This window comes from Apodemus sylvaticus, chromosome 10, assembly GCF_947179515.1.
Source record: "Apodemus sylvaticus chromosome 10, mApoSyl1.1, whole genome shotgun sequence".
Taxonomy (NCBI): Eukaryota; Metazoa; Chordata; class Mammalia; order Rodentia; family Muridae; genus Apodemus; species Apodemus sylvaticus.
The window spans coordinates 47,530,836-47,555,979 of record NC_067481.1 but is presented as its reverse complement, the minus strand read 5'-3'; the positions used below and the strand labels follow the sequence as shown (position 1 = coordinate 47,555,979).

At 46.8% G+C, this 25,144-nt stretch overlaps 3 protein-coding genes across 7 annotated transcripts; 2 read left to right on the top strand and 1 right to left on the bottom strand.

The window, feature by feature from the left end:
- Positions 1-6,682: 6,682 nt before the first annotated feature.
- On the top strand, positions 6,683-13,862 carry Tlcd3a (TLC domain containing 3A). The gene is made up of 5 exons (XM_052194570.1): positions 6,683-6,930; positions 7,227-7,310; positions 9,795-9,996; positions 11,631-11,726; positions 12,333-13,862. Exons 1-5 carry the CDS (start codon positions 6,809-6,811, stop codon positions 12,600-12,602), a joined length of 774 nt encoding a protein of 257 aa, XP_052050530.1. The 5' UTR covers positions 6,683-6,808; the 3' UTR covers positions 12,603-13,862.
- Gemin4 (gem nuclear organelle associated protein 4) lies at positions 7,305-22,095 on the bottom strand. Of its 5 annotated transcripts, none has more exons than XR_007979725.1 (4): positions 21,999-22,095; positions 15,015-18,318; positions 13,984-14,112; positions 7,305-8,152 (listed from the first exon to the last, which is right to left on the bottom strand). XR_007979725.1 is itself a non-coding variant. In XM_052194562.1 (2 exons), exons 1-2 carry the CDS (start codon positions 22,006-22,008, stop codon positions 15,152-15,154), a joined length of 3,177 nt encoding a protein of 1,058 aa, XP_052050522.1. In that variant the 5' UTR covers positions 22,009-22,095; the 3' UTR covers positions 14,972-15,151. The 5 variants fall into 5 exon arrangements, 1 of the variants encoding a protein (XP_052050522.1); XR_007979722.1 differs by lacking the exon at positions 7,305-8,152 and adding an exon at positions 11,512-11,777; XR_007979724.1 differs by lacking the exon at positions 7,305-8,152 and adding an exon at positions 11,515-11,717.
- Positions 22,096-22,134: 39 nt separating this feature from the next.
- On the top strand, positions 22,135-23,186 carry LOC127693596 (diazepam-binding inhibitor-like 5). Its single transcript, XM_052194571.1, has 2 exons — positions 22,135-22,260; positions 22,744-23,186. The coding sequence occupies exon 2, from the start codon at positions 22,788-22,790 to the stop codon at positions 23,049-23,051; it is 264 nt and encodes an 87-aa protein (XP_052050531.1). The 5' UTR covers positions 22,135-22,260; positions 22,744-22,787; the 3' UTR covers positions 23,052-23,186.
- The last annotated feature ends 1,958 nt before the right edge of the window (positions 23,187-25,144 follow it).

Sequence of the window (25,144 nt, the reverse complement as noted above, 5' to 3'; positions counted from 1 at the left end):
CATTTAAATTATATAATACATAGCAATTAAACCCAAATGTCAAATTACTTATAAGCTATTAAAAATGAAGTTTGTGAAATTCTAAGTAACATCAAAAGTGCTTATGAATTATTAGTACTTTAGTTTTAAATATCATCTCAATCAAATATGTACTACCTGAAAGTGTTGGCTAAACATAGTAGCACATGCCTAACATTCTATTTCATGATTCTAGTCCCAGCACTCCAAAGGCTGAGGCAGAGGCAGGTGGATCTCTGAGAGTCTGAGGCTAGCCTGGTCTACATAGAGAGTTCCAGACCAGACAGAGCTACATAGTTTGACCCTACCTCAAATAATAAAATAAATAAAATGAAGATGATTGGGGAGTATTCTACCAAAATATAGCATTACTATTTATGATTATTATTATCTGATGGGCATGTTTTATTTTTTTAATTATAATCAGAAAACAATACAGAAAGTCATCTGACTTAAGCAAACAATAAACCTTTTATCGAATTACTACCCAACCTTTTGTAGAATTACTATGAGATAGAAGACATCAAACCTTTCTGGTCTTATTTCTAACTTAGGAAAGCAGCAGTGCTTATTCACAGGGATTTTCTAGCTCTCCTCAGTTCAAAGTAATTTCCCTAATGGCTCAGTGTCCTTGAACAGCTTAAAACATGAGTTTAGTGCCTTTAGGTCACTATGACCTACAGACAATCTACATTTTTGGCTTTTTACAAAAGAAATTTGCATGTGAAAGACTTCAGAAATATGAAATAATACTTAAAGGCAAGCACTTTATAATCAGCCCTTTGTGTGAATTATGGTTTTATTGACAAGATCATTATCACTGCGCACAGAGCAAAGACTTCCCTGGGGTGTGTGCCTGTGAATACTGTTTGCAGAAACCATGTGCTTGGGGTGTGACCGTACTTCCTAGAGGACCCACAGTTTGCTTTTGCAAATAGACCAGGACGGGACCAAGGAAAATGGAAGTTTGGAGCTGGTTTAGGCTACTTAAGGCTAGTCATGGATAGCTTTAATCTAACAGGTGCTTATTTTGTTAGCTTTCTATGGTAAAAACAAACAAACAAAACAAAAGCAGTCAGTGTAAATCACCAATGAGAATCCATGTTGGTGCTGTTTCAGAGTTTCCATTCCTGGTCATTTGGTACCTCTGAGTTTGAGCTTGCTGAGAGGCAGAACAAAGCTGTAGGGAGAGAAGGGGGCAGGGATGCAGACAAAATACACCCTTATAGTGTATTTACTAAACCCTGCCTCCTTAAGTTCCCACCACACCTAGTAGCCCATTAAGCTCTGATCCCATCAATGGACTAATCCCTGGATGAGAGCGAAGGCCCTACCTCATCACATTACTGCCCTGGGTACCATGCGTTCCACACATGAGCTCTCACGGTATTTCACACTCAAACCAGAATACTTAACAGCAGAGAACTGGGCTGCAGGCAGCCAAGACAAGGGGCAATATGCCTTGTCATGCCCAGCACACAGGTGAACATGAAGCTTTGATTCAAGTAACCCTGTGAGGCAGGTAGAACTGCCCAATCCCCATCATGGAGCTAAAGCTGCTTTCTCCAGGTCACACAGCTTGAGTTTAGTTGCAAGCTGCAAATCCCCAGCCTCAGTGCTGTCTGCAATGACTGCCTTCCAGTCACTAGCATCTGTGCTAACAGCAGGCACTCATCAGTGCGGGGCTGTGGGAGGAGGGTGGTTGCCTCCCTAGCCACACCTTCAGCCCTAATGGCAAGTCAGCTCCTTATTTCTGCTATGTGACTTTTGTGGGTACTTACCTAAAGGAAACAGTGGTCCAGAAAAGGACTACATTCTTTTCCTTTTTGTATACCTCTTTGCATCTTTCTTGGTGTCTTGTATCCTTTTGTCAGTCTGTGGATTCGTATCTCCGTGTCTATGTGCCCCAGGCTTGGGGTAGATCTTGCTTTATTCTCTAAAACTATTTTGGCCTTTCTATAAAAATATATTGTGTGTGTGTGTGTGTGTGTGTGTGTGTGTGTGTGTGTGAGAGAGAGAGAGAGAGAGAGAGAGAGAGAGAGAGAGAGAGAGAGAGAGTGTACAGGTGCCCTCAGAGGCCAAAAGAGCTGCAGCTGGAGTTACAGGTGGCTGTAAGCTGCCCTGTGTAGGTGCTGGAAACTGAACTCGGGTTCCTCTTCTAGAGTAGTCTGTGCTCTTAACCGCTGAGCCATTTCTCCAATCCCACTTGGTCTTTCCTAATCATTTTCCTGTGTTTTTTCCCCTGGCCTTCTTTTCAGTTTATTTTCTGGCCCTCCTCCCAACTCTGTTTCTGTTTCATCCCTTATGTGACAAAAAAAAAAAAAAAAAAAAAAAAAAAATGTAGTCCCAAACAAAATAATGGACTTCAAGATTTCATGTTCTCTATTAGGATTTTTAAAGCATATGAGTGTATGTGACCCCTAAACTCAAACTAAAGATGTTTGTGTGTGAATCCCAATTGTTTCCTTGTAGGAGCACTTTCCTGGGCAGGAAGCTGATCTCTTTGATGAAGGGGAGTAGTCCACACAGCACATATATGGTAGCCCCCTGGGAATTTGCAAATATTTCACAAGGAAACAAGATATTTTCAGTTTATGTCTGGGAAGCAGTCATAGGGAGAGCCTCTGTATCCCGTCTGCTAATGATGTCCAGGCGGCCCGGGGGATGGGAGAGGACCCAAGAATAGGATCCCATGCTTCAATGGTGGACGCCTCACGCAGCCTTCCCAAACCGGGTCTTTATGATTTCCTGTTCAAAGAATCTGTCTGTTTCTGCGGAGGTCAGAAAACAACCTCAAATTTCAATCCTCAAGTGCCTTTCAGATTGTGGTTCTGAGACAGGGTCTCATTGGCCCAGGGCTCTCCAGGGGCTAAGCTGATTGTACTCCAAGTACCAGGGATCTGCCTGTTCCTGTCTCTAGAGCTGGGGCCTCAAGCTCACCACTATGCAAAGTTGATGTCTGACAGGATGGAATTCAGGTTCCTCTGCTTAATGCAACAGGCGCTTTACACTTCACCAAGCCGTCTCTCCGCCATGAGAATCTGAGTCCAGTAAAGGAGACTTAACTTGGCAATTAGCATCCAAGTTTCACCCTTGATTTTTTTTTTTTTTTTTGAAACAGAATCTTGTTATATGGCCCAGTTCACCTGGAACTTGCTGTGTATCTCAGGCTTTTCTTGAATTTACTGCAATCCTCCTGCCTTAGCCTCCCAAGTGCTAGGATTACAAATGTGTACTATCACATATGACCCAAGTTTCACCCTGGAAACCCATTCAATTAGCACATTGTAAAGTCCAGAACTCCTACTACTGTGGTGGGAAGCAGTTGAAATAATCCTAGAATCCATCAGGAGGCCCTGGTTTTAATTGGGTGGCAAGTGAGCTTCCCGTTCCCATTGAGGTTTCTTTGTGGGCAAAAAGTAATAATATGTTTCTCTTTAGTGTCACTAGTAACATTAGGGCTGGAGCAAAGGCCAGGGTCTGAGAGTGATTGATGGATGCACAAGCACAAAGGCTTGGGTTTGAATCCCTAGTGCGGATACAGAAAGCTAGGTGTGGCGTGGACACTCTACCCCCAGGGCTGATGGGAATGAAAACAGGATTCCTGAGCTCGCTGGAGCTGGTCTCACCCCATGTTCGTTGAGAGGCCCGAGCCTCAAAGGAATGAGGCAGGGGTGATAGAGCAGGGCTCTGGTGTTCCTCTAGCGAGCCCTATGTGTTGTGGCAGTACCTCTCTCTCTCTCTCTCTCTCTCTCTTTCTCTCATTCTCTCTTTCACACACACACACACACACACACACACACACATTTTTAAAAAAGCATTAGTGCCCATAAACTCCTACATTTAAAATTTGCAAGTGAACAATGAGGAACAGTAATTATGTAGTTATTACTCTGAAACCATATTGAAAGAGTATTACTCTAAATTATCAAGTTTAAAAGCAATACACTTGTTAAGCAGAAGGCAGAAAGTACTAAGCTCAATCCCAGTTCTGCTGCCAGCAGTGTGGCCTGGAGTAGTTCTTTAGTTGCTCTGGTCTGACTCCCATTTCCCCTTCCCAACTCTTTCACACAGCAGCAGATTTGTTGTAGGGATTTAATCCACTTTTGCAAAGATTCTGTTGTAGCACCTAACATATTGTATAGTTTTTTGACATACAGTTTTATTTATTTTTTTAATTTATTTATTTAGTTTATGCATATGAGTACACTGTAGCTGTACAAATGGTTGTGAGCCGTCTTGTGGTTGCTGGGAATTGACCTCAGGACTTCTGCTCGCTCTGGCCCCACTCCCTCCAGCCCTAAGATTTATTATTCTATGTAAGTACACTGTAACTATCTTCAGACTGTACCAGAAGAGGGCATCAGATCTCATTATGGATGGTTGTGAGCCACCATGTAGTTGCTGGGATTTGAAATCAGGACCTTCAGAAGAGCAGTCAATGCTCTTAACCGCTGAGCCATCTCTCCAGCCCCTGACATACAGTTTTTAAATTATCATTTATTGAACCCTTGAAAGGTGTCATGCCAGTTTGAGATACAGAATACAAAGACAACAGAGGTAAGTAGATCTCTGTGAGTTTGAATCCAGAATGGTCTATATAGTGAGTTCCAGGTTAGTGAGGCTACATTTTACAGACCTTTTTTTTTTTTTAAAGACTCATTAGAAAATGAATTTATAAATCTGCCTGGAAGAACAGAAAAACCTTTGTGGAGTAGGAAATGTTGAAGGCTTGAAGCAGGCTGGGAGTGTAACTCGGCAGTTGAACACAGACATGCTTGGCAAGTAGAAGGCTGTGGGCTGGACACTCAACATGGAAAAAAAATCCTTCCAAGGATGAACAGGTTTGTGGCTGTTGCTGTCGTTTTGTTTTGGTTTGGTTTTTCGAGACAGGGATTTTCTGTGTAGCCCTTACAGTCCTAGAACTCGCTCTGTAGACCAGGCCGTCCTTGGACCAAGAGATCCACCTGCCTCTGCCTCCCTAGTGCTGGGATCAAAGATGTGGTCACCACTTTCTGGCTTTCATTTATTTTTGATTTTTATTTTAGCCCAGTGCTCTCTCCTCCCCTTCCCTTAGAGCTCGGTGCTTTTGATTCAGCGTTATCATTTTCCCAAAGGAGTTTGATCACCTGAAAAATCAAGTTCAGATTTATGCTAGTTGGCTTTATGGTGAATCAATCTAAACATTGTGGTGACGTCTTTGGACACAATGTTGAAAGCTGATTTTTCTTTTATTTTCATATGTGAAACCCCTGTTGATAAGAGCTCAGCGGACACCCTCCTGTGTGGATTGGTCCTCACCACTGGCCACCGTCAGCTTGCTTATTGTATGTTGCTGATCTCTCCTATCGGAAGCAGGAAGGACTTAGGACCTTTTGCCACAGAGAGATCTGGAGCTGACCAGGGGCTGCATAGGGGATAGAACATGTAGTGCAAAAATGTTTTCTGGAGCAAGACAATGGAAAGTTTACAGATGAGATGTTCACATGGAGAGTCTTATTTTTTGAGTCACCCTGGTGCCAAACTGAAGAGTCCTTTTCATTTTACTATCCATGTTAGCCATGAAGTGGAGAAGCAGGGATGCAGTCTGCCCTAAGTGTATGACAGCCCGATTCTCTTTGAGCTTTGTTACCTTAATTTCAACTAAAACTACATTAGCAACACATATGGAGATATGAAGAGCTGTCTTCACCCAAAAGGGATCACAGCCCAGGAATAGTAATATTACAATAAAAAGAGGAATTACCTTTTAAAGTTTAGAAAATCTCAAACTCAGTAATTATATACAAATTGAAACAAGCAAAAGCTATCTATGCTCGTCATTTTTCTATACCATTAACCGATTAACCGAATGTTAATTTATTGGCATCTATCAGAAACCATCTGTTATTTTATAGCGATCCTAGAATCCTAAGACTTCAATTGGAAAAGCCTTGAAGGGCATGTATCCAGCTTCCTCCTTCCACATTCGAGGAAATACGTGGCCCAGAAAGGCTGAGCCCAGTTGTTCCCGCCAAAGCACTCTAATGAGACTTTGCAGAGCAGTGTTCATGCCGGTGATTTGAAGAGACCTTTCCATTTTACTGGGCATTAATGACTTAAATTAATTTTAAGACCCACCTACCACACATTCAGACATTTATGAAGTTAGGAAGCTACAAACCAAAGCGGTTTCTCTCCCAAGAAAAGCTAGTGATACTAAGACGACTGAACTGTCCCGAGAGTTTCAAGGTTAAAGTTAAAGTGGAATCACTTGGCCCAAGAATTGTTAAATACGGACACAGCTGTAATCCTCAACACAGTTTCCAAGACTCAGGTAGTATCTGGACCCAAAGCCAAAAGGTCCACAAGTTCAACAGCAGGGAGGAAACACAGGCTTTGAAGCTTCTTTGGGAATTCATCCCTGAGAAGCCACCCTGCGATGGTCACTCCCTTTGGAAGCCACGATGTTCGGAGAACGGATGGCCACAGCCCGCCGGGTCCTTCAGCCAAAGACCTGGGCTCCATGACCCGCATCGTGCACGTCCTGCGGGAGGCCCCTGCCCGCGCCCGCGGGGACAGAGAGGGGACCAGGCAGCCTCACGGCTAGACCCCGCCCCAGCTCCTGCCCGCGCCTATCGCGGCCGGCGCGCTGGTCACGCGGGGGAGCGCCGCGGGCGGGCGGCCTGTGCCGGCGGGGCCGGAGTGGCGGCGGTCGGGCGGGGCGGGTGGAGATTAGAAATAGGGAGAGCCGGCCAAGCCGCCACCCGGGCCCGAGCACGCCGCGCAGAGAGCGGCCGCACCCGCATCCATGCTGCTGACCCTAGCCAGCGGCGCGCTCTTCTTCCCGGGGCTCTTCGCGCTCAGCATCTGGGCGCTGCGCCGCTCTCGGCCCGGATGGACAGAAGACGACTGCTTGACGGTCGGCACCAGGTATCACACTCCACCGCCTGCCCCGGCGGGGCGCTGCCCTCTGCTGTGGACCTGCGCCGGGCTGCGGGCGGAAAGGGGCAACGGGAAGAGCCCCTTGATGCGCGGAGGGCCTGGGCGGGAAGGGCAGGGAGTGTGTGTCTCCCGCCTGCTGCCCTTCCTCTGGGCATCGCGGCGCCATGGCCGCCCTGGAGGGCGCCTCGGCCCGGGAAAGGCAGGTTGGAGAGTCGTGCTTTGTGCTGTCCGTAGTCCTGGAGTAAGAACGCTTTCTTTGGTTTCTCTTCTCTGCCCCACCTCAGGCTAGTGTCCTCCGTGCAGGCAGTGCTGGCCACCGGGGCGGGGCTCACCGTCATCACCTCCTGCAGCAACGTGGTCTCAGACAGGTAACATCCCTTCTCAGGTGGGAAGTAAAAATACCCGGGCTGAGGGGTTCTCCTCCCCCATAAATGTTAACATTTTAGAGGCTCATGGATACTAATTCTTTGTCATGCTATGATGTGACTGATGTGACTGCCTGGTGGGAAAGCCAGTGCACCCTAATTAGTGCTTTCCTTTTGCTGCTTCCAACAACCCAGCTTAGGAGAACCGAGGGGAAAGTGGGAAAATGCTATAGAGCAAGAAACTGAGCCCGACTTAAAGTGATGCGTTGAAGGACAGTGTGGTCGGACAGTCCCTCTTTATGAGTGGGAGTATGGCTTTTGGTTCTTTTAAATGTTCTCACTGGGTTCTCCCTCTGGAATCTCCTTTAGCTAAGATAGTAGCACTGTCTGTGACCAACCTCTGGCATCGAAGTCCACCCTCTCTTTCCCACAGATGCTGCTCTTGGTTTTCTCCTTTGCTCAAGATAATAAAGAGGTCTCTGGTGCCTTTGAAACTGAAATGTTTGTGCTCAAAGTCAGGCCAGAAAGTGATATCTATAGCGCTTCAGTGAGACAAATCATAAATTAAGACCAGGATGGGCTATCCTGTTTAGACATAGGTGGTGGTGGTGCTTTTATCTGTAGACCTGACTGGCACGGAACTTGTGACAATCCTCCTCCATCTGTCTCTCTCCCAGGGGCAGGATAACAAGCAGATGTGCCACACTGAGATGCTTTTATCTTCTCACGCGGGCTCTTCGAACCACTTTTTCTTCCAGAGAAGCTAAAGGGTGACAGGCAGGAGCGCAGAGAAAGTTTGTTGGCCTCTCCTGATTTTTTCCACCCTGCGCGTCCTGTTTCCCCTGCTGGAAGAGGAGGCAGAGGAGAGAATGAGACTCTCCCAGTGGCCTGGGATCTTACGTGGTGATCACATTCTCACCATTTCATGTTTTTGCTCTTTTGTCTCTTCTTTTTGAGACAGGGTCTCACTAGGTAGTTTGGACTGGCTGTAAACTCAGAGATCCACCAGCCTCTACATGCTCAGTGCTGGGATTAAAAGTGTGCACTGCCATGCCAGCTCTTGATAGTTATTTTACTTGAAATTGGTCTAAGTATTGAGTCCATTGATGGGCATTAGGTCTTGGATCTTTTGGCCCAGATAGAAACAGCCAGCTAATTGATTTGCCTACACGTGTATTAAATGTGCCATTGTTATTTGTTTGCCTCTATTGCGTTCTTTTTAAATTGAGCCATGCTGTGATAAATGGGGAATTAGTAACAGAGTTTCACATGGCACCTTCTCTAGCGTCCTGGTGCTGCAGTTCAGTGGACTGGCTCCTTGGGAAGTCACGTGAGACAAGGTGAAAAGTACAGAGTTGATCCTAGGCACGGCCAGTCTCTGGGGAGCAGAGTGCTTCCCTAGCCTACAGGGGACTCTGCTGCTTAGTTTGAGAATTATACAATGAGTTTCCTCTTCTAACACAGTTGCTTAGAAATTTACTAAGTGAGTCTAATCCTCCCAGCATAGGACACATTCCAATTTAAATGTTTCTTTATATGACATTTTTGTGAGATACTGGTAAGGGCGGATAGACTTTCTTGTGTATGCAAATCATCATTTTGGTCCAGCAAATGTTTCACTTCTACTGGGCAACTTAATAGGAACAGATAATGTGCCCAAAATCAGGCCAGGAAATGGACATCTTTTGTCCTACCTTCTCTTGGTAGTTGCTGTGATGTGGTTCTTGAAGTCCAGGTGAACTTCTAGATACTTTTTAAAAACTTTAAATTTATTCATTATGTGTTTGCATGCATGCCATGCTGTGTTTGTGGAAGACAGAAAACTAGCAAGAACGGATTCTCTGCTTCTGCCATGTGGGTCCTGGGGACTGAACTGAGGGCCATCAGGCTTTGTGGCAAGCATCTTAACCCACTGGACCATCTATTTTTATGAATGAATGGAACCCAGGATTAACTAAAGATCTGAAAATAACACGGCCAGGACTGCTTCCTACAAACTGTCTACAATGGAGCATGGAAAAGCAAGAAAAAAATGTGTAGATCCAGAAGGTCTCAGAAACTCCCAACTGTTGAGCAACTGAGGAGTTAAACTGGAAAGGTTGGACTTGTGATTTAGAACACCTTCCAAACCAGTTCCTTGGCGGAGCTGCTGAATCATTTGAAAATTTATCTCCATCAAAGGCAGTTTCTATCAAAATGCTAGAAGTCTATCTACTGTAGATAAGTAGTTGAACCAAGCAAATAGTTACAGCAAACTACCTGTATATACAAGCAGAGTGAATTCCTGCTTCTCAATCTTGGCCCTCATGAATTTGCTTTATAATTTAGAGACAACCTCCTTAGCAACATCACCCTCTTCACTCTGAAGCATTCAGAGTAACAGTGGCTGACTGAAGACAGAGCTGAAGGATACCAGTGAAGAGACTGGCTTTTTGCTTCATTGACTTCCATGGTTATTTTAGAATCTGTCTCTGTGCTTTCTTTTAGGCACTGGCTTGCCACAGAATATGTCTGGTTTTTGATTCCATATATGATCTATGACTTCTATGCCATGTACCTCTGCGAATGGTGCCGAACCAAAGACCAGAATCTCAGACGCGCCACCATTATCCGAAACTTCCTGATTGAAAACCGCCTTATGGTCACACATCATGCGGTCATTCTGTTTTTCCTAGTACCTATTTCACAGGTATAGTCTCACAGGAGCACAGCCTTAACCACTCTGCACTGAGCTGTATGCCTTGACTGTTGGGAGCTGAGCACTTTCTTCCCTTTTGTACTATGTGCACCCTCCTGCTAACTGCTTCACTGGACTTGGTCTCCCATGCAAGTAGTGGGGAAACCACGCTGCCTGAAATGTTTGTGGCTTCTAGTCAACTCTTTTTAAAAGATTTGTTTTTGTTTTATGTGTATGGATGTTTTTGCCTGCATGTATGTCTGTGTACTACTTGCTTGCCTGGAGGCTTTTGCAGAGGTCAAGAGTGTTGGATTCCCTGGAACTGAAGTTACTGATGGTTTGAGCCACCATGTGGGTGCTGGGAAATAAACCTGGGTTGCATTGATCATGACTGCTGAGCTATAGTTCCAGTCCTGTTTTTTATTTTTTCCACTATCAGGAATTAAGCTAGCACCTCACCAGAGCTAGGAAAGCAGTCTCCCACACATCTGTCTCCCAGCTCTCTCTCCCTTTTGGAATAGTCTAAGTTGCTCGGCCTTGACATTATCCAGCAACCTCAGCTTCCCAAGCAGCTGGAATCACAGGCTGGCGTCACCATAGGCCTCAGCATTCTTATGCCTTTTTTTTCCCCCTCTAGTTTTGAAGACATGGTTTCTCTGTGTACCTTGGCTGTTCTGGAACTCACTCTATAGATCAGATCAGGCTAGCCTCAAACTCAGATATCTGCCTGCTTCTGCTTCCTCAGTGCTTGGATTAAAGGTATACACCACTATTGCCTGGCTCCACAGTATTTTAGATATTATCTATTTATGTAGGCCAGAAGTAGCATCAGATCTCTTTGAGCTACAGGTAGTTCTGAACTGTTTGACAGAGGTGCTGGGAATCAAACTCTGGTTCCCTGGAAGAACAGCAAGTGCTCCTAACCACTGAGCCATGTCTGCAGCCCTATTTGTTAATTTTCTAAGACAGGGTCTCAACCATATAGACCCTGTCTATTCTCAGCTTTATAGCAATCTTCCTGTCTCTGGGTGTTGAGATTAAAGCATGTACTCCAGCACTCTATTATTTTCTTAATTTACTTTGTATGTATGTGTATGGGGACAAGTGTGGAGGTCAAGGGACAACTTGCAAGAGTCAGTTCTTTCCTTCCATCTCACTGGTCTTATAGATGGGTCAAACTTAGGTCATCAGGTTTATAGGCTGTCATCGCCTTTATGGCTAGTCATCTCTTAGGCCCCAAGTTCTCTTATCCCTGTTATTGAGCAGGTGTCCCAGCAGCTAGCTAGCCTGTTGTTTTAGAAAGAAGAACACGAGTCACTTGGTAAGGACTGTGCCTTTAGCACGTACTTTAAGTTGAACAGGCCTGGTGTCTTTGACACACATAAGCAGGCTACAGAGCTCCTCCCCATTGTCTCTAAAACCAGAGGAAGCCTGCTGTAGCCTATCTGCATTTGCCTTTGGATCCTCCAAGAAGTGATTGCCAGGGAAGCGACAGGATATAACTGGATGGCCACTTGCCTGTTAACATTTTTCTCCTTCAGGAGGTTATGTTTATTCGTGGTTATCTTTTCCCTATAACCCTAGATTTTTCCTTCCAGTGGCTTCTTTACCCTCCACATCTTCGTTTCTTTTTCTTCTCTCTGCAGAAGCTCCGAGGAGAACTTGGAGACTTCTTTGTTGGATGCATCTTCACAGCAGAACTGAGTACTCCGTTTGTGTCACTAGGCAGAGTTCTGATCCAGGTGTGTATGTGTGAAACAGCAGAGGTAATGAAGGAAGAAATAGAATGGGATCTGGAGAAATCATAGTGCTGAGTAAGGAGACCCTTTGATATCATCCAAACCATAAGACTTGATCTGACCCAAATTACACACACACACACACACACACACACACACACACAGTGTTGCATATCTTAACCATCTATGGGGGTGGTGGTGGTGGCAGGTCACTTTTGGTAAAATTATGAGGTTATATATCATGACTGAGGAGATAGTTCAGTGGGCAAGACAGCTTGCTGCACAAGTATCTACTCACGGCAAGAGCCATAATACTGAGCCACAAGCAAGTACCAGCTAGGCGTGGCTGGGTGCAACCGAGCAAAAGGGTGAGCTCTGGGCTCAGTGAGACCCTGTCTTAAGAGAGTGCGATGAAGGCAACCTAATGTCTTCTGGCCTCCACAAGCACACACATGAACATGCTTGTGTGTTGTGTGTGTGTCCAGGTGCCAGGCAGTTTAGCACTGTAGGCCTTGACTTGTACAAGAACTTGCTTACCATCGTGAGGCTGGCCTCTACGCCCTACCCATCCTCTTGGTGACCCTGCCTGTGCCTCCCTTTCTCTTACAGCTAAAGCAGCAGCATACGCTTCTTTACAAGGTCAATGGAATCCTCACGGTGACCACCTTTCTGTTCTGCCGGATCCTTCTTTTCCCGTTCATGTACTGGTCTTATGGCCAACAAAAAGGACTAAGCCTGCTCCAAGTGCCCTTTAATATCCCTTTACACTGCAACGTGTCCAATGCCATCCTCATCTCTCCCCAGCTCTACTGGTTCTCACTGCTGTGCAAGAAGGCAGCCCGGCTCTTTGACACTGCCAAAGTCAAAAAGGAAGGTTAATTACTCTCAGGTCAGGCACTTGCACTAGCTGCCTTGTCTGCTCAGTATTCCAAGGACCAAATCCTGCCTGAGGTAGTCTCTGCCTCTGGATGTTGATAAGCCTCTGGATTTGTGGTGTTCTTTTTTAAAATCCCCATTACCTCCCCCTTCTAACCAGCCTTTCGCAAAAGCACTTTTTTTTTTTTTTTTTTTGGTTTTGTTTTCTGGTGATAACTTGGATCCTGTCAAACCCCCACTGCGGCAGTTTAATGAGAGCCTCAGGAGCCTTCCTTGGGCCTGTAACAAGCCTTCTGGGAGGTGAAGCACTGCTCTCCCCTTTCCACCCACTCAGGGCGACACCCATACTGGGTCAGAAGCAAGTGACAACTTGGTCTTTGAAATACTGTCATTTTCCAATACTAGGAAAGCCACTGTGGGTGTGTGCCTTTTATTGTTTACTAGACAGCCCTCGTCCTCATCCGTACATCAACAATGAATTCTCATGCCTGCTGACTTCTAGTCAGAAGGGCTCACTGACAATGGGCAGGAGGCAGGGCTGAGAACCTGAAGCACTTGAGTAGGTCAGGAGGCCAGCAGAGGCCTGCATCTTTGCAGGCTGACTTTGTATAAAGACCAGTATCAAACTTGTGAGCTTGTTGCAAGCAGTTACCTACACTATTTCCTTTTTAAGCATGGCCTCTCAAGACGAGTTTTCTCTGTATCTATACACACCAAAAGGTAGCCTGAAACTCCAGGGACAAGGTGAAGTGATGGCTTCTATAGTAGCTTACTGGGTAATCCCACACTGACACTGCCCTTTCATACAAAACGGATACGGATGTCTGCTCTCCAGCTTCTGGGTTGTCATAGAGGCCAGTGCTTCTAGTGCTTCCTGCTAAGATAGACCCGTTTCTGTGTTCAATGTGCAGCCATTGAGACACAGAAGCTAGAAAACGGGAGAAGCCAGACAGGCGAAAGCACGTCCTGTGGACCAATGCTGTTAGCTGTGTACAGTAGGGTGTGGGGGTAGCACTGATCCCTCACCACAGGCTGGGTCTGAGAGGACCTGCTGCTACCACTTCAGGTGGCAGCAAAAACACTACAGTGCCTTATAAATTCACTGTCCGTGGACTTCTAAAGGACTGGATGGCTGTATCTCAATTTTTGAGTTTCAGTCTTTAATAGGTGCCATTTAAAAAACATAAAAAAATGTTGTTTTGTGTTTTTTGTTTACTGTATCCATGAGTCATCCACATAGTAATTAAATTGCACTAAATTCTCTATTGGTTCCGTGCACTGGCGCTGACTTCCCCAAACATCCGAGCCCTAGCTTGACTGCTGTGTTCCTTAATTCCTAGTCTGGTCGGAAGGTAAAGGGCCTCCGGGCAGGTCTTACTCATACCTCAGTCCAACAAGTTGGTTCAAGGAACCAAAGGATCCACGGAAGGAAGGTGCCCAGAGTTCACGTCTAACTTCAGCTTTTTCTTCTTCTGGTGGATCCCAATTAGGAGTTGGGAGTGTGGAAGCCTGCCTGTTGACCACAGAACAGTTTACATTAGGTGGGAGAAGAGGACCAGAGGAGAAAACCATTTTAGAGGAGGGTGTGGGTAAGCAGTGATGGGACCTTTTCTCTCGCCTCCCTAAATGATACCTCCCTAACCAGTTCTAGGAGTTGTGTAATATTACCCTAGGAACCTCATGCTTTCATTTTTATGCTTCTGAACATTGTTGCCTATGCCACTCATCCATCAAAACCAAACTATCTCACCCCAGGAAGAAGGTAATTAAACCACCCTAAAGGGTACCAGCTATTCACCTGCCCTGGCTCAGCACCTCCCTGGGACGTGCTGAGTGGATGCTTGCTACCCCCAAACAGCGTTTCTTGGCTCAGTCCTCTGAAAAAGTGCTGAATGAGCCCCTTTCCACACCTGCCCTTTTTGAAATGATCTTGGAAAAAAGATGAAATACGAAAATGCTTGCTAGCAGGCCAGGCTGGCCTTGAACTGAGCCTTCTACCTCAGCTACCCAAATGCTGGGATTTTAAGGCTGTACTACTACCACACCTAGTTGAAAGGCTCCATGAGGGCCTCACTAAAAACATAACCTATTTTTTTCTTTCCCCTTCTAGGTAGCTCCACCTTTGGGCTTACTGCCAAATCTAGGTGGAGAATTTCAGTTATAAACATGTTCCTCCCCAGCTGGGTTTTTTAACTTTTGGATATTCCTGTGTAATCCAGGTTGCCACCCTCTGCCTGAGCCTCCTGAAGGCTGATGCTACAGGTGTGCACTCCCACACTTGTCCTACTGGCTTGACTTGATCCTAAAGACAACCTAAATCTACCTTTGGACCATATTTAAGCCCAAATTTCTGAGAAAGGCTCAAGACAAGATTAAACCCAAAAGAATTTTATTGAAGTAGTATGTGACAAATACCTAAGAAAACTATTTCTTTACACTGCTCTTGTATTCCTTTCACTGTGTACATTCTCATAACTGTAAGGTTTGTTCTTAGCTCTGGGCCCTGCAGAAACACCAGGTTGGAGGCACAGCTTTGTTCTGCCCTCCACAGGTCAGAAGTTGTTGATCTTTTGTAGCAGGGTTTGGCGCCGCTCCTCAGGGCTAATGTTCTTGGCAATAGACTTTAAGAAGCGCTGCTCATCTACCTTCTGGAGCAAGGAGCTGACAGAAGGGTTGGTTTTGCTTAGGGTCTCGTAGCAGGTAAGGATTTCCAAGGCCAGCACGTACAGGGGTTCACAGACCTCCTGAGGAAGCATGGCCATAATATGCAGAACATGACAGAACATCTGGGTATAGACAAACAAGGTTTCCTGAGTAAGATCCCCTTCTTGTCCCTGGGCCCAGGGACCCACCGACTGTATCAACCTGACTGCATCCAGGACACTGGTCAGACTGCTACAGAGGAGTTTGACCACATGGCTCCAACCGTCCAAAGGAAGCCAGTTACAACAGCTTTGGCTGCAGAGAAACTGGAAAGCTCTCAAAGAAAGAACGGAGAGCTGAAGTTCCTGCGCAAAAGGCCTCAGGTTGAGCAGGGGAACAAACTGAATATACTCTAGACTGTAAGGGACATGAAGAAGCTGTTTCTCCAGTAGCTTCCTGGTCAGCTGCTGAAGGTATTGCCATTCCTGAGGGCTACACCAAGGCATGACTTGTACCAGGGCCACCAGAAAGCCCTTGCTAAACAATCTGACCTCCTCAGGATTGCCCACATCCACCACCAGGAGGGAAAACATCTGTTCAGAGATATTGCTGTTGAGTGAACAGCACTCCATCCAGGCGAGAAGCCCCGTGCCAGGCCCATACCCTTCGTGGGCCTGTGAGGTCCACTGGGCCTCAGAGAGCTTACAGATCTCAAAAAGGGTAGCTGGCACCTCACACTTGAAGTGGCCTTCAAAGAAGTTCTTCAGTCTCAGGCCCACAGTCCAATCTAGCTGGTCTAGTCTGCGGTGGAGCCAGGACAGGGACTTGGCCCAGGTATCGGGGGAGAAGGTTTCTGTGTTGGCTAGCACGATCTCACAGAGGAGCTCCAGAATGTGGCTCACAAGATCCTTGCTGTCCAGAGTGAGGTAGCGCTTCTCCCGGGGGAGCTGCCAGAACTTGCTAAAGCTGTCCAGGAGCTGGCACAAGCTGAAGAGCAGTGGGAATGGTGAGCAGGTCTGCAGCCAATACTCCTCCAAGCCTGCATTGGCTTCAAGGGTCTGGATGAAGAGCTTCAGACTCAGGCCTACCTCTTCCATATCCAACATCAAGAAAGGCAGGACAAACTCCTTCAGCACCTCATCTGGCTCCAGAAGAGCAGCAATTGGAATCCCCTGTGGTTTCACAGGATTCATCAGGCAGCTAACCAGCTCCAGAAACTGCTTCTCTTCTTTGGGTGTAGAGAACTTGGTCCAGACAGTTTCTTTGAGGCAGGACACCATGAAACTGGTATATGGACTCGGCCCTTGTTCTTCTGTGAACTTCAGGGCAGGGAAGGCAGTGAGAATCTGAGCCAAGAACCTATGTGTGCCAAGATTGGTCACAGCTAGGCTACACATCTTTTTCACCACAACTTCTGGGTTCAGGATCACTAGGTGGGCCACGGAGGCCACAGCTTTAGCCAGGCCCTGTTCAGAGGTACTCTGTGCGAGCTGGTTAAACGTTGTGTTGAGGTCTTCCTGAAAACCCTCCAAGTAATCAGACAACCTGTCTGAGAGGCCTTTTGGCCCCAAATAATGCAGGACACCAGAAAGAACTTTATTTTTGTCTGGAAGAGAGAGGTCTTCATAGCATTCCAGGGTCAAGCAGATTACCTGCTTGATCTGAGTCTGGGGGATAACCCGATCAGAGTTGATGACTTCCATCACTGTTTCCAGCAGACTCAAGACCAAGTCTGGCTCTCTGAAGAGAGACCTGTTGTTAACCAGGCAGGCAACCCACTCATCTGAAAAGGCCCACTTCTTCTCAGAAGCAAAGATGTAGCACATTTCCATGTGGCGGTCCATCTTCTGCTCAATGATGGCCATGGCAATGGAGGCAGTGATGTCCTCAGGGCCCTTGTCATTCAGCATTCTGCTGGTTTTCCTCAGGAAGTCCCTGACACACTCAGCCAGTTCCAGGACCACCTCCCTCTCCTCCTTGGGCATGTTGGTGGTATCCAGGTAGAGCTCCAAGTTCTGGCTGAAGGAAGTCAGACTGTCACACAGCCGGTAGGTGTCATAATTTGTGCCCTGACTGCTGTTGAGCATGCCCTGCAGTTCTGCACCCCACTCCTGCAGCAAGTTGTACATAAGCTCAAACCCCATGAAAACAGTCTCGCTGGGGAGTTTGGCCAGTGAGGTAAGACTCACATCTCGCTCTGCCTCCTTTACCTTGTCTGCCAGGGCCTGTTGATGGTATGGGTTCTGGGTGTCCGAATTCCACACAGAGATCACTGTAGCTAGTTTGTCTAGGTACACAGTGGCAGACACCTCCTGGGTGTCATCCTCCATCAGTGCAAACACACTCAGCATGTCAGCCAAGTTAGCTAGTGCACAGCACTTCATTCCAAGGGACAGGATTCTCTTCTGGATCTGCTTCAGCCCGTTAAGCAGCATGGCCAGAAGCGGCATGGTGGGCCCTACATCTGGGTCTGACTTAAACCTCTTTGGAGGATGGGAAAACTCATCTGAGGATGGCAAGTATTTATGGGCCATCATCCTGAACTGGGAAAGCAAGGGGTCCTGCTGGTCGCCCTTGTGCTTCATCATTTCCCACCAGACATCTAGGAAGAAGGCCACATCCTTGGAAGAAGTATCAACAGTCATGTGCTCCAGAAAGCTCTGTAGTTCTGAGCGGCCAATGGTGGTAGGCAAGGCCATCAGGAGCTGAATAAAGAGTCCAGAAGCTTCCAGAGACTTGAGCAGCTCAAAGAGGACTGTGTGGTTGATGGTAGGGATCATGTTGCCCACGGAGAAGAATACATCTTCCTGCCACCGGGTATCAGTGTCAGAAGGGCTGACAGGGCAGGGCTGAAGAACCTTGGCCCAGATGATGATGAGTGCTTTCTTCTTCCAGGCAAATGGCTGGGAATGCGCTGTGGCTGAGGAGATCTCCTTCAAGGCCTCCACAATGGGCTGTCCCACGTGTTCCCAATCAGACTTGGTCAATTGTACCAGGGCTTTGGGGTGGAACAGCTGCTCAGCCATCAAGAAGCCCCCATGAAGAATAGTCATTTCCTCACAGATATTCAAGGGTCCTACACAGAGAAGCCAAGAGTTAATGAAGTTTTCAGAATAGCAAGCAGAAGCTAGGAGAAGGAAACAGCCATCGGATGGCTATCATTATCAAGATGACCTTGGCATTAATGGGAAAGGAAGGTATGATTAGTAAGAGCTCACAAAGGTCACAAGGTCTTGGCTGAGGAACAAAAACCGGTTTCCAAAACCACTGGCCAGGTTATCAGGACAATGGACAATGGTAATACCTCTGGAAATAGGAGGCAAAGAGGGATTCAGAACATCCTTTCAAGTTTTTTGTTTTTTGGGGGTTTTTTTCGAGACAGGGTTTCTCTGTGTAGCCCTGGCTGTCCTGGAACTCACTCTGTAGACCAGGCTGGCCTCGAACTCAGAAATCCGAAATCCGCTTGCCTCTGCCTCCCAAGTGCTGGGATTAAAGGCGTGCACCACCACATCCTGGCTCAAGTTTTTAAAAAATATTTTAATTATGTGTATGTTTTTGTAGGGGTTGTGCATATGAATGCAGTGTCAACAGAGGCCAGAAGAGGATGCTGGATCCTCTGGAGCTGGAGTTACAGGTGATTGAACTTGCTGGTGTGGTTGCTGGGAACTAAACTCTAGTCTTCTACAAGAAACATATGTGCTCTTAACCACAGAGTCATCTCTCTTAGCCCCTCAGGACGAGCTTTAAGGGAAGACAAGTTCAGTGTTGGTTACCTGGAGTCTGAGGTAGAACATTTAGTGATGTCTTTCAGCAATGGCATGAGTTAAGGGGAAAAGGCCTGATGTGAGTATACGCAGTGCCAACCCAGAGAAGTCCATGGAAATTAAGGAGGTAAGAATTAGGGGACAGTGCTACCAAGTGTGCATTAGAAGACATGACAGGGGGCTGGGAGATGGCTCAGCTGTTAAGAGCACCGACTGCTCTTCCAGAGGTCCTGAGTTCGATTCCTGGCAACCACATGGTGGCTCACAACCATCTTTAAAGGGATCCAATACCCTCTTCTGGTGTGTCTGAAGACAGCTACAATGTCACTCACATACATTAAAATAATTAAAAACAAAACAAAAAGAAAGACATGACAGGCCAGTGGCATGGCTGAGTGATTACAGACATTTGCTACCAAGCTTGTTGACCTGAGTTTGATACCTCGAACTGATCAGGTAACCTCTACAAGCTGTCTTCTGACTGACACTTGTGCACCGTGGTATTCACACATACACACAAAGAATGTAATAAAGCAACTAAATAAAACTGAGTTCAGTGAGGACAGACTATGGAAGACACAACAGGCAGTCTTTGTTTGGAGGAGGGGTATTTGTTTATTGTCTTTAGTTTTTTTGTTGTCTGAGACAGGGGCTCACTATGAATTGTTTGGCTTTGAACTCTCTGTGCCTTACAGGGGAAAAGTTCACCCAGCAGTTTCTCCCAGACAAAAAGGACAAGGTAGTGAAGGTTCTGGCTCTGTGGCAGGAACCAGAAGTGGACACAACAAATATTACATCAGAAAAGCGGTCATTCATTCACTAAGCTAAGAACTGATACAGACATTTAAAGGAAGGCAATAGGGGGTTTAAATCAAAACAATAGATTTAAATCCTAGCTCAGTCATTAAAAAATGATATGCCGGGTCTCCTGTCTGCATACATGAAAATATAATCTTCATAGTATGAGGATCACATGACACACAACATACACTAATCACACTTTCATAACTATTTTGGTACTGTTACCCTTTTGAAGCATCTCCCAGGGATGAAGAATGGATGGGTTATATAAGCTATCTTAACAATAATCAGACCATCAAGAGCCTGATTTGAATGCTCAAATGTTGGCAGGACTAGTCTTGTCAATATTTTGTCTCCTCCAGTGCAGAAACAAATGGGCACAGGTCTTTCTCAAGGTGTATAATCTGGCCTAGAAGCTAAAAGTGCAACAACTTGTCACAGTCACTGTTCCTGACAATCCCTACCCCTTCCCAGGGCCTAGTTCTTTCCGCAGTCTTCTATGCTCCCAGAAACACATCTGCCCTATTCTCATAGGCCACAGAGTCAGCAGCAAAAATACTGACTCCAGTAGACAGTTGTGGGGGCCTATACCTTTAGTCCCAGCTCTAGTGATGCAGATTTTTATGAGGCAAGCCTGGTCTACATACTGAATTTCAGGCTAGCCAAGGCTACATTATGACACTATCTCAAACTTCTCCTAACCCTAGAAAAAAATTACTGACTCCAGGCAACTAAAGAATCTTCTGGACACTAACCATTTACTGTCACTGCCCGCCCACCCCAAGTCAAGGATCAGTGCTCCCACAAAACCTAGGCCTGAAGGCAGTCCACATTGGTTTCCACAGTGGAGACCAGGCTCACAGTGCTAGGCTGCTGCAGCAGGGTTCTGGCTCAGGTTGTTCTGCCTGCCCCCAAACACATTTCCTTATAACTGTAAAATTTTACTGCATTAGACATCAGCTTAGCTGAGCAAATTCTGCTGCCAAACGTGCCTTTCAGACGCTGTGTGCATGTGTCTTGAAAAAGTCCCAACTCAGTTCACAGCTAGGAGAAACTCAAAGGCTTTTATCAGTAGCTGGTGCTAGGAAGTGACTGCTTACTTTGGTAGGCACTGGGCTTGGTGGCATACTTTATTTTTTTTCTGAGATAGGCTCTTGTTACATACCTAGAACTGGCTTGAAACTATACAGACCAGATTGGCCTAGAACTCTTGAGATCCTCCTGCCTCATGAGTGCTAGTTAGACACAAGCCACCACACCCAGCTTTACACCTATAAAAATCATTTCATTGTCTAACTTGAGGATTATCACTCCTGTTTTGGAGATGGGAACCCAGAGGCCCAGACACAACTTTGCAGGGTGTCTCAACTTGGGAGTCAAGCAGTGGCAGCACTCTGCACAGCTGCAGGGCACGAAACTACCATTCCACACTAAAGAGCTGGCTAGGGACAAAGACATTTCTCCACAGCGTATTATTTGCAAATCTTGGAGTACTTCCCAGGACAGCCTCATCTTACCCTCTAAAGAGCACACCTAGCAGGGTGGGGAAGGTTGGCAGATGGCCACAGATTTCTATCAACTCCGCCTTCCTTCCAGACCTCGCCTAGGATACTCCAAACCAAGCAGCACTCGAATTCGGATTCAGAAAGTGAAATCTCAAGCTGCGCAATTCCTGCTAGCAAGGACTGAGGGGCACCGCTGTGCGCGAGTCAACGACGGGGGTCCTGTTATGCACGTGGTCGCAAAGAAAACGCCAAGCCTCTGGGAGAAAGACAGTATCAGCATCTCTGCTTTATGCACTAGGAGACCTGATAAGAAGCATGTTCACTAACTAGGCGGTCATTCAATAACGAAGAACTGTCTGGACTTCCGTCCCTCCCAGCCCGGCATTTCCGAAACACGTGCAGTAGCCCTGTACATTTCCAGGAGAACCAAGGCTACATTCGCTCGCGGTTTCCCACTGGGAAGACACTACAAAGGACGGAGGAGGAATTGAGGAGACCATCGTGAGGTGGGGCTGCAGGATGTAGGCCGGCCTCGCGGCTGCGGGTCCCCCAAACTCCTCAAGCCCCCAGCCTCCCGAGCGGGCTGGAGAGAGGGCCGCAGAAGCAGCGCAGAGTCTCGGCCCGCCCTGGAGGTGCTTTGTGGGGCGCGGCCCTTTTGGGGCCGGATTAAGGAAGCGGGAACCCACCTAGGTCCATGGCGGCGACGCTGGCGGCGGGCTAGACCGCCCCTCCTTTTCCAAGGCCGCGAACGCGGCGCCCGCGCCACGGCACAAAGGGAGGAGCTACAGGTACGTCACAGGCCCCGCCCACAGCGCGTCTCCGCTTCCGTGTAGTATTCTGCTAGCCGCTGCCGTTCAAGGCGCACGCGTACTCCAAGCTCGCGGCGTCGGAGCCGCCTTAGCCACAGCGCCCTCCCTCGGCCTAAGCTTCCCAGCCGTCTACTCACAGGTACCGTTGGCCGGCTCCATGTGGAGCCTGGCCTCTTTAGGCCAGGTGGTCTAATCCCTTAGTCCAGACCCTTCATTCACCCTCACTCAGGAACCCCAGGCAGTTCCCCCCACGATTCACGCATATGGAATAACTTTCCTTCTGCTGTCTACTAACAAGCAGCGGATCCACGGGATTCATCCTCTTCCCATCCAGCCTGAGGCACACACAAAAGCCCTATATGCTTTTTTTGCTGCACTGTCTCCTATGGGCAACAGCAGAGTCAACTTTCAGAGCTCATAGGCGCTTTTATAACGCTGAAGGGCAGTCACAATGGAAAAAGCACTGTGGGACAGGAGCAATCAAATGGATTCCTGATCCTCAACCTGTACTTTATTAAATAAACACACAAACGCCCAGTGTTCTTCCCACACACTATCTTTTTGCCCTTTCTTTCCAAGGCCTAATAATCACATGATTTGCTTATTTCCAACTTTCTTCTAGTACCAGGCATCACTTAGAATAGAGGCATCGCCTCTGGTATACCAATGAGCCAAGTGGAGTTTGAAATGGCCTGCGCTTCACTCAAGCAGCTGAAGGGGCCTGTGAGTGATCAGGAGAAACTGCTGGTGTACAGCTTCTACAAACAGGCCACCCAGGGCGACTGTAACATCCCTGTCCCCCCTGCCACAGATGTGAGAGCAAAGGCCAAATATGAAGCATGGATGGTAAACAAAGGGATGTCCAAGATGGATGCCATGAGGATCTACATTGCTAAAGTGGAAGAGCTGAAGAAAAACGAGACTTGCTAAGAGCATTTTGGCAGACACAAGGAAGTAACATGGCTCCACTGGTAGGGGACGGGCTTAAGAGTTCCTGATGGCTGAAACACACTGAAAGGGTAGCAGGGCTAGCAGAAACACCAATAAACCATTTGAACTGCATAAGAGTGGAGTCTGTTGCAAAAGAGAAACTCTGTGAGGCTCCTGGAGAGGTATTTAGATGTGTAGAAGCATCTCTCTGCTGAGTGAATCTCCATTAATCTGGCTTTGTGTGGTCTGACCGGCATTAATAGTCTTCCCAGTTCCACAATCTGTGTGGATATTTGGAAGAAGAGCAGATGGGGGGGGGGTGAATCACGCTATTAAAATGAGCAGGTTGGAGGGTGGGGACTTGGATCTGTATAATCAGGGGCTGTTAACTCACCAAGAACCCAAAAGAACAGAGGAGAAATGGGCTCTGCCTTCTAAAGAGCTAAAGTCAAATAGAAAAGCCCTCACCTAGAACACAGGCCCAGAGAAGTTAGGATTTTGATGGAACCCAAATTTTGAATGACACAGAGGTGAAATAACATCACAACACAGCAGCTGAGAAGCAGTGAAGCAAGATGGCTTCAGAATCTCAGTGCCTGAAAAATTCAGCTAAGGCTTAGCCACCTAATGTTCTTAGGACTGCTGTTCTTAAGCTAGGTTTCTGCATGGGGCCCTGTGATGGACACACACACACACACACACACACACACACACACACACACACATATCTGCACATATGGCTCATATAAGTGCCAGGATACTCTGTCCATCATTACAGAGGCATCAAGGTGCTAAAATTGTGCCCAGAAGCTGGCATATGAAGTGTTGAATTCTTAACTTTGCAGTAGCATGGCATTTCTAGTACTTTTCTTCAAAATTTGTCTTGTCTGAGGCAAGCAGTACTTGCCTGGCACATAGGTTCCAGGGATTGATCTCTAGCAAATCTATTCATATAACAGCAAGTTTCTATAGGCAATTTGGGGGGAGGGGCTGTATTCTGCATTATGAGATAAGGTTTGGCTGATCTGGAACTCACTTGTATAAATCAGGCTGGCCATCAGAGATCCATCTGCTACTTCCTCCTGGGTACTGCATTTAAATTATGAGCCACCGTGACAGCTATGAAGTACATTCATTACCATTAAATTTTTTTATTATTGTGTGTACACTATATGTGTGTGTGAGGGGGTGAAGGTGCCAAGTGTGCATGTGAAGGTCAGAACACAATTCGGAGTTGATTCTCTCCTTCAAACTTTACATGGGTTCACAGGATCAAACATGGGTTGCTAGGCTTTCCTGGAAAGCATCTTTGCCTACAGGACTTTGTGGGCCCTATGATGGCCACTTTCTTTCCCTCAGTGATGCAGATACAGGCCAGACTAGACCAGATTAAAATTAGATTGTTGGGAATTGGTTCTAATGCTTTGTCTTAATTCATCTCCCAAAAGCCTCATTTCCAGACGCTGAGGGTCTGCCCCTAAATGGCTTTGATTGTTAATAAAGAATTCCCTACAGCCAATGGCTGGGCAGGGACTTGGAAGCAGAGCTCAGATTTAAGAGCTATGGGAGAGAAATCATCCAACAATGTAGGTGTATAGGGAAAGCCGCCCCATTGGAGGCTGCCCAGAAGGTAACAGGGCAGCAAAGATAAAGAATGCTGGAGGGGAATGTGTGCTAGCCGAGAGGAAGTCTGGAAGTGCCCAGCCATTGTGCAAGTTAGGCATATTAAAAGTTAAGCTGCTCTGTGTGTGTGTGTGTGTACTACTTGGGTGGCTGAAGGCTGGATCACCCGCCAGAAGGGAGCTCAAAGCAGTTTACCTATTCACCACTAGGTTGATAAAGGCAGGATTCTAGGAGGCAGCTCTTGGGTGGGTTCACTGACCTCACTCATAGGGAGGATCAGTGAAGTCACATATCCGGGCTAAAGCAAGGGGGTTTTACAGTTTAGGTGAGGAATGATGATGTGCCAGCTAGGAGCTGGATTCTGTCCATACACGGTCAAAACAATTCTTTGAAGAAAAAGACATCAAACCTGGTGTCTGAGTTAGGGGTTCTACTGCTGGGAAGAGATACCATGACCACAACAACTCTTA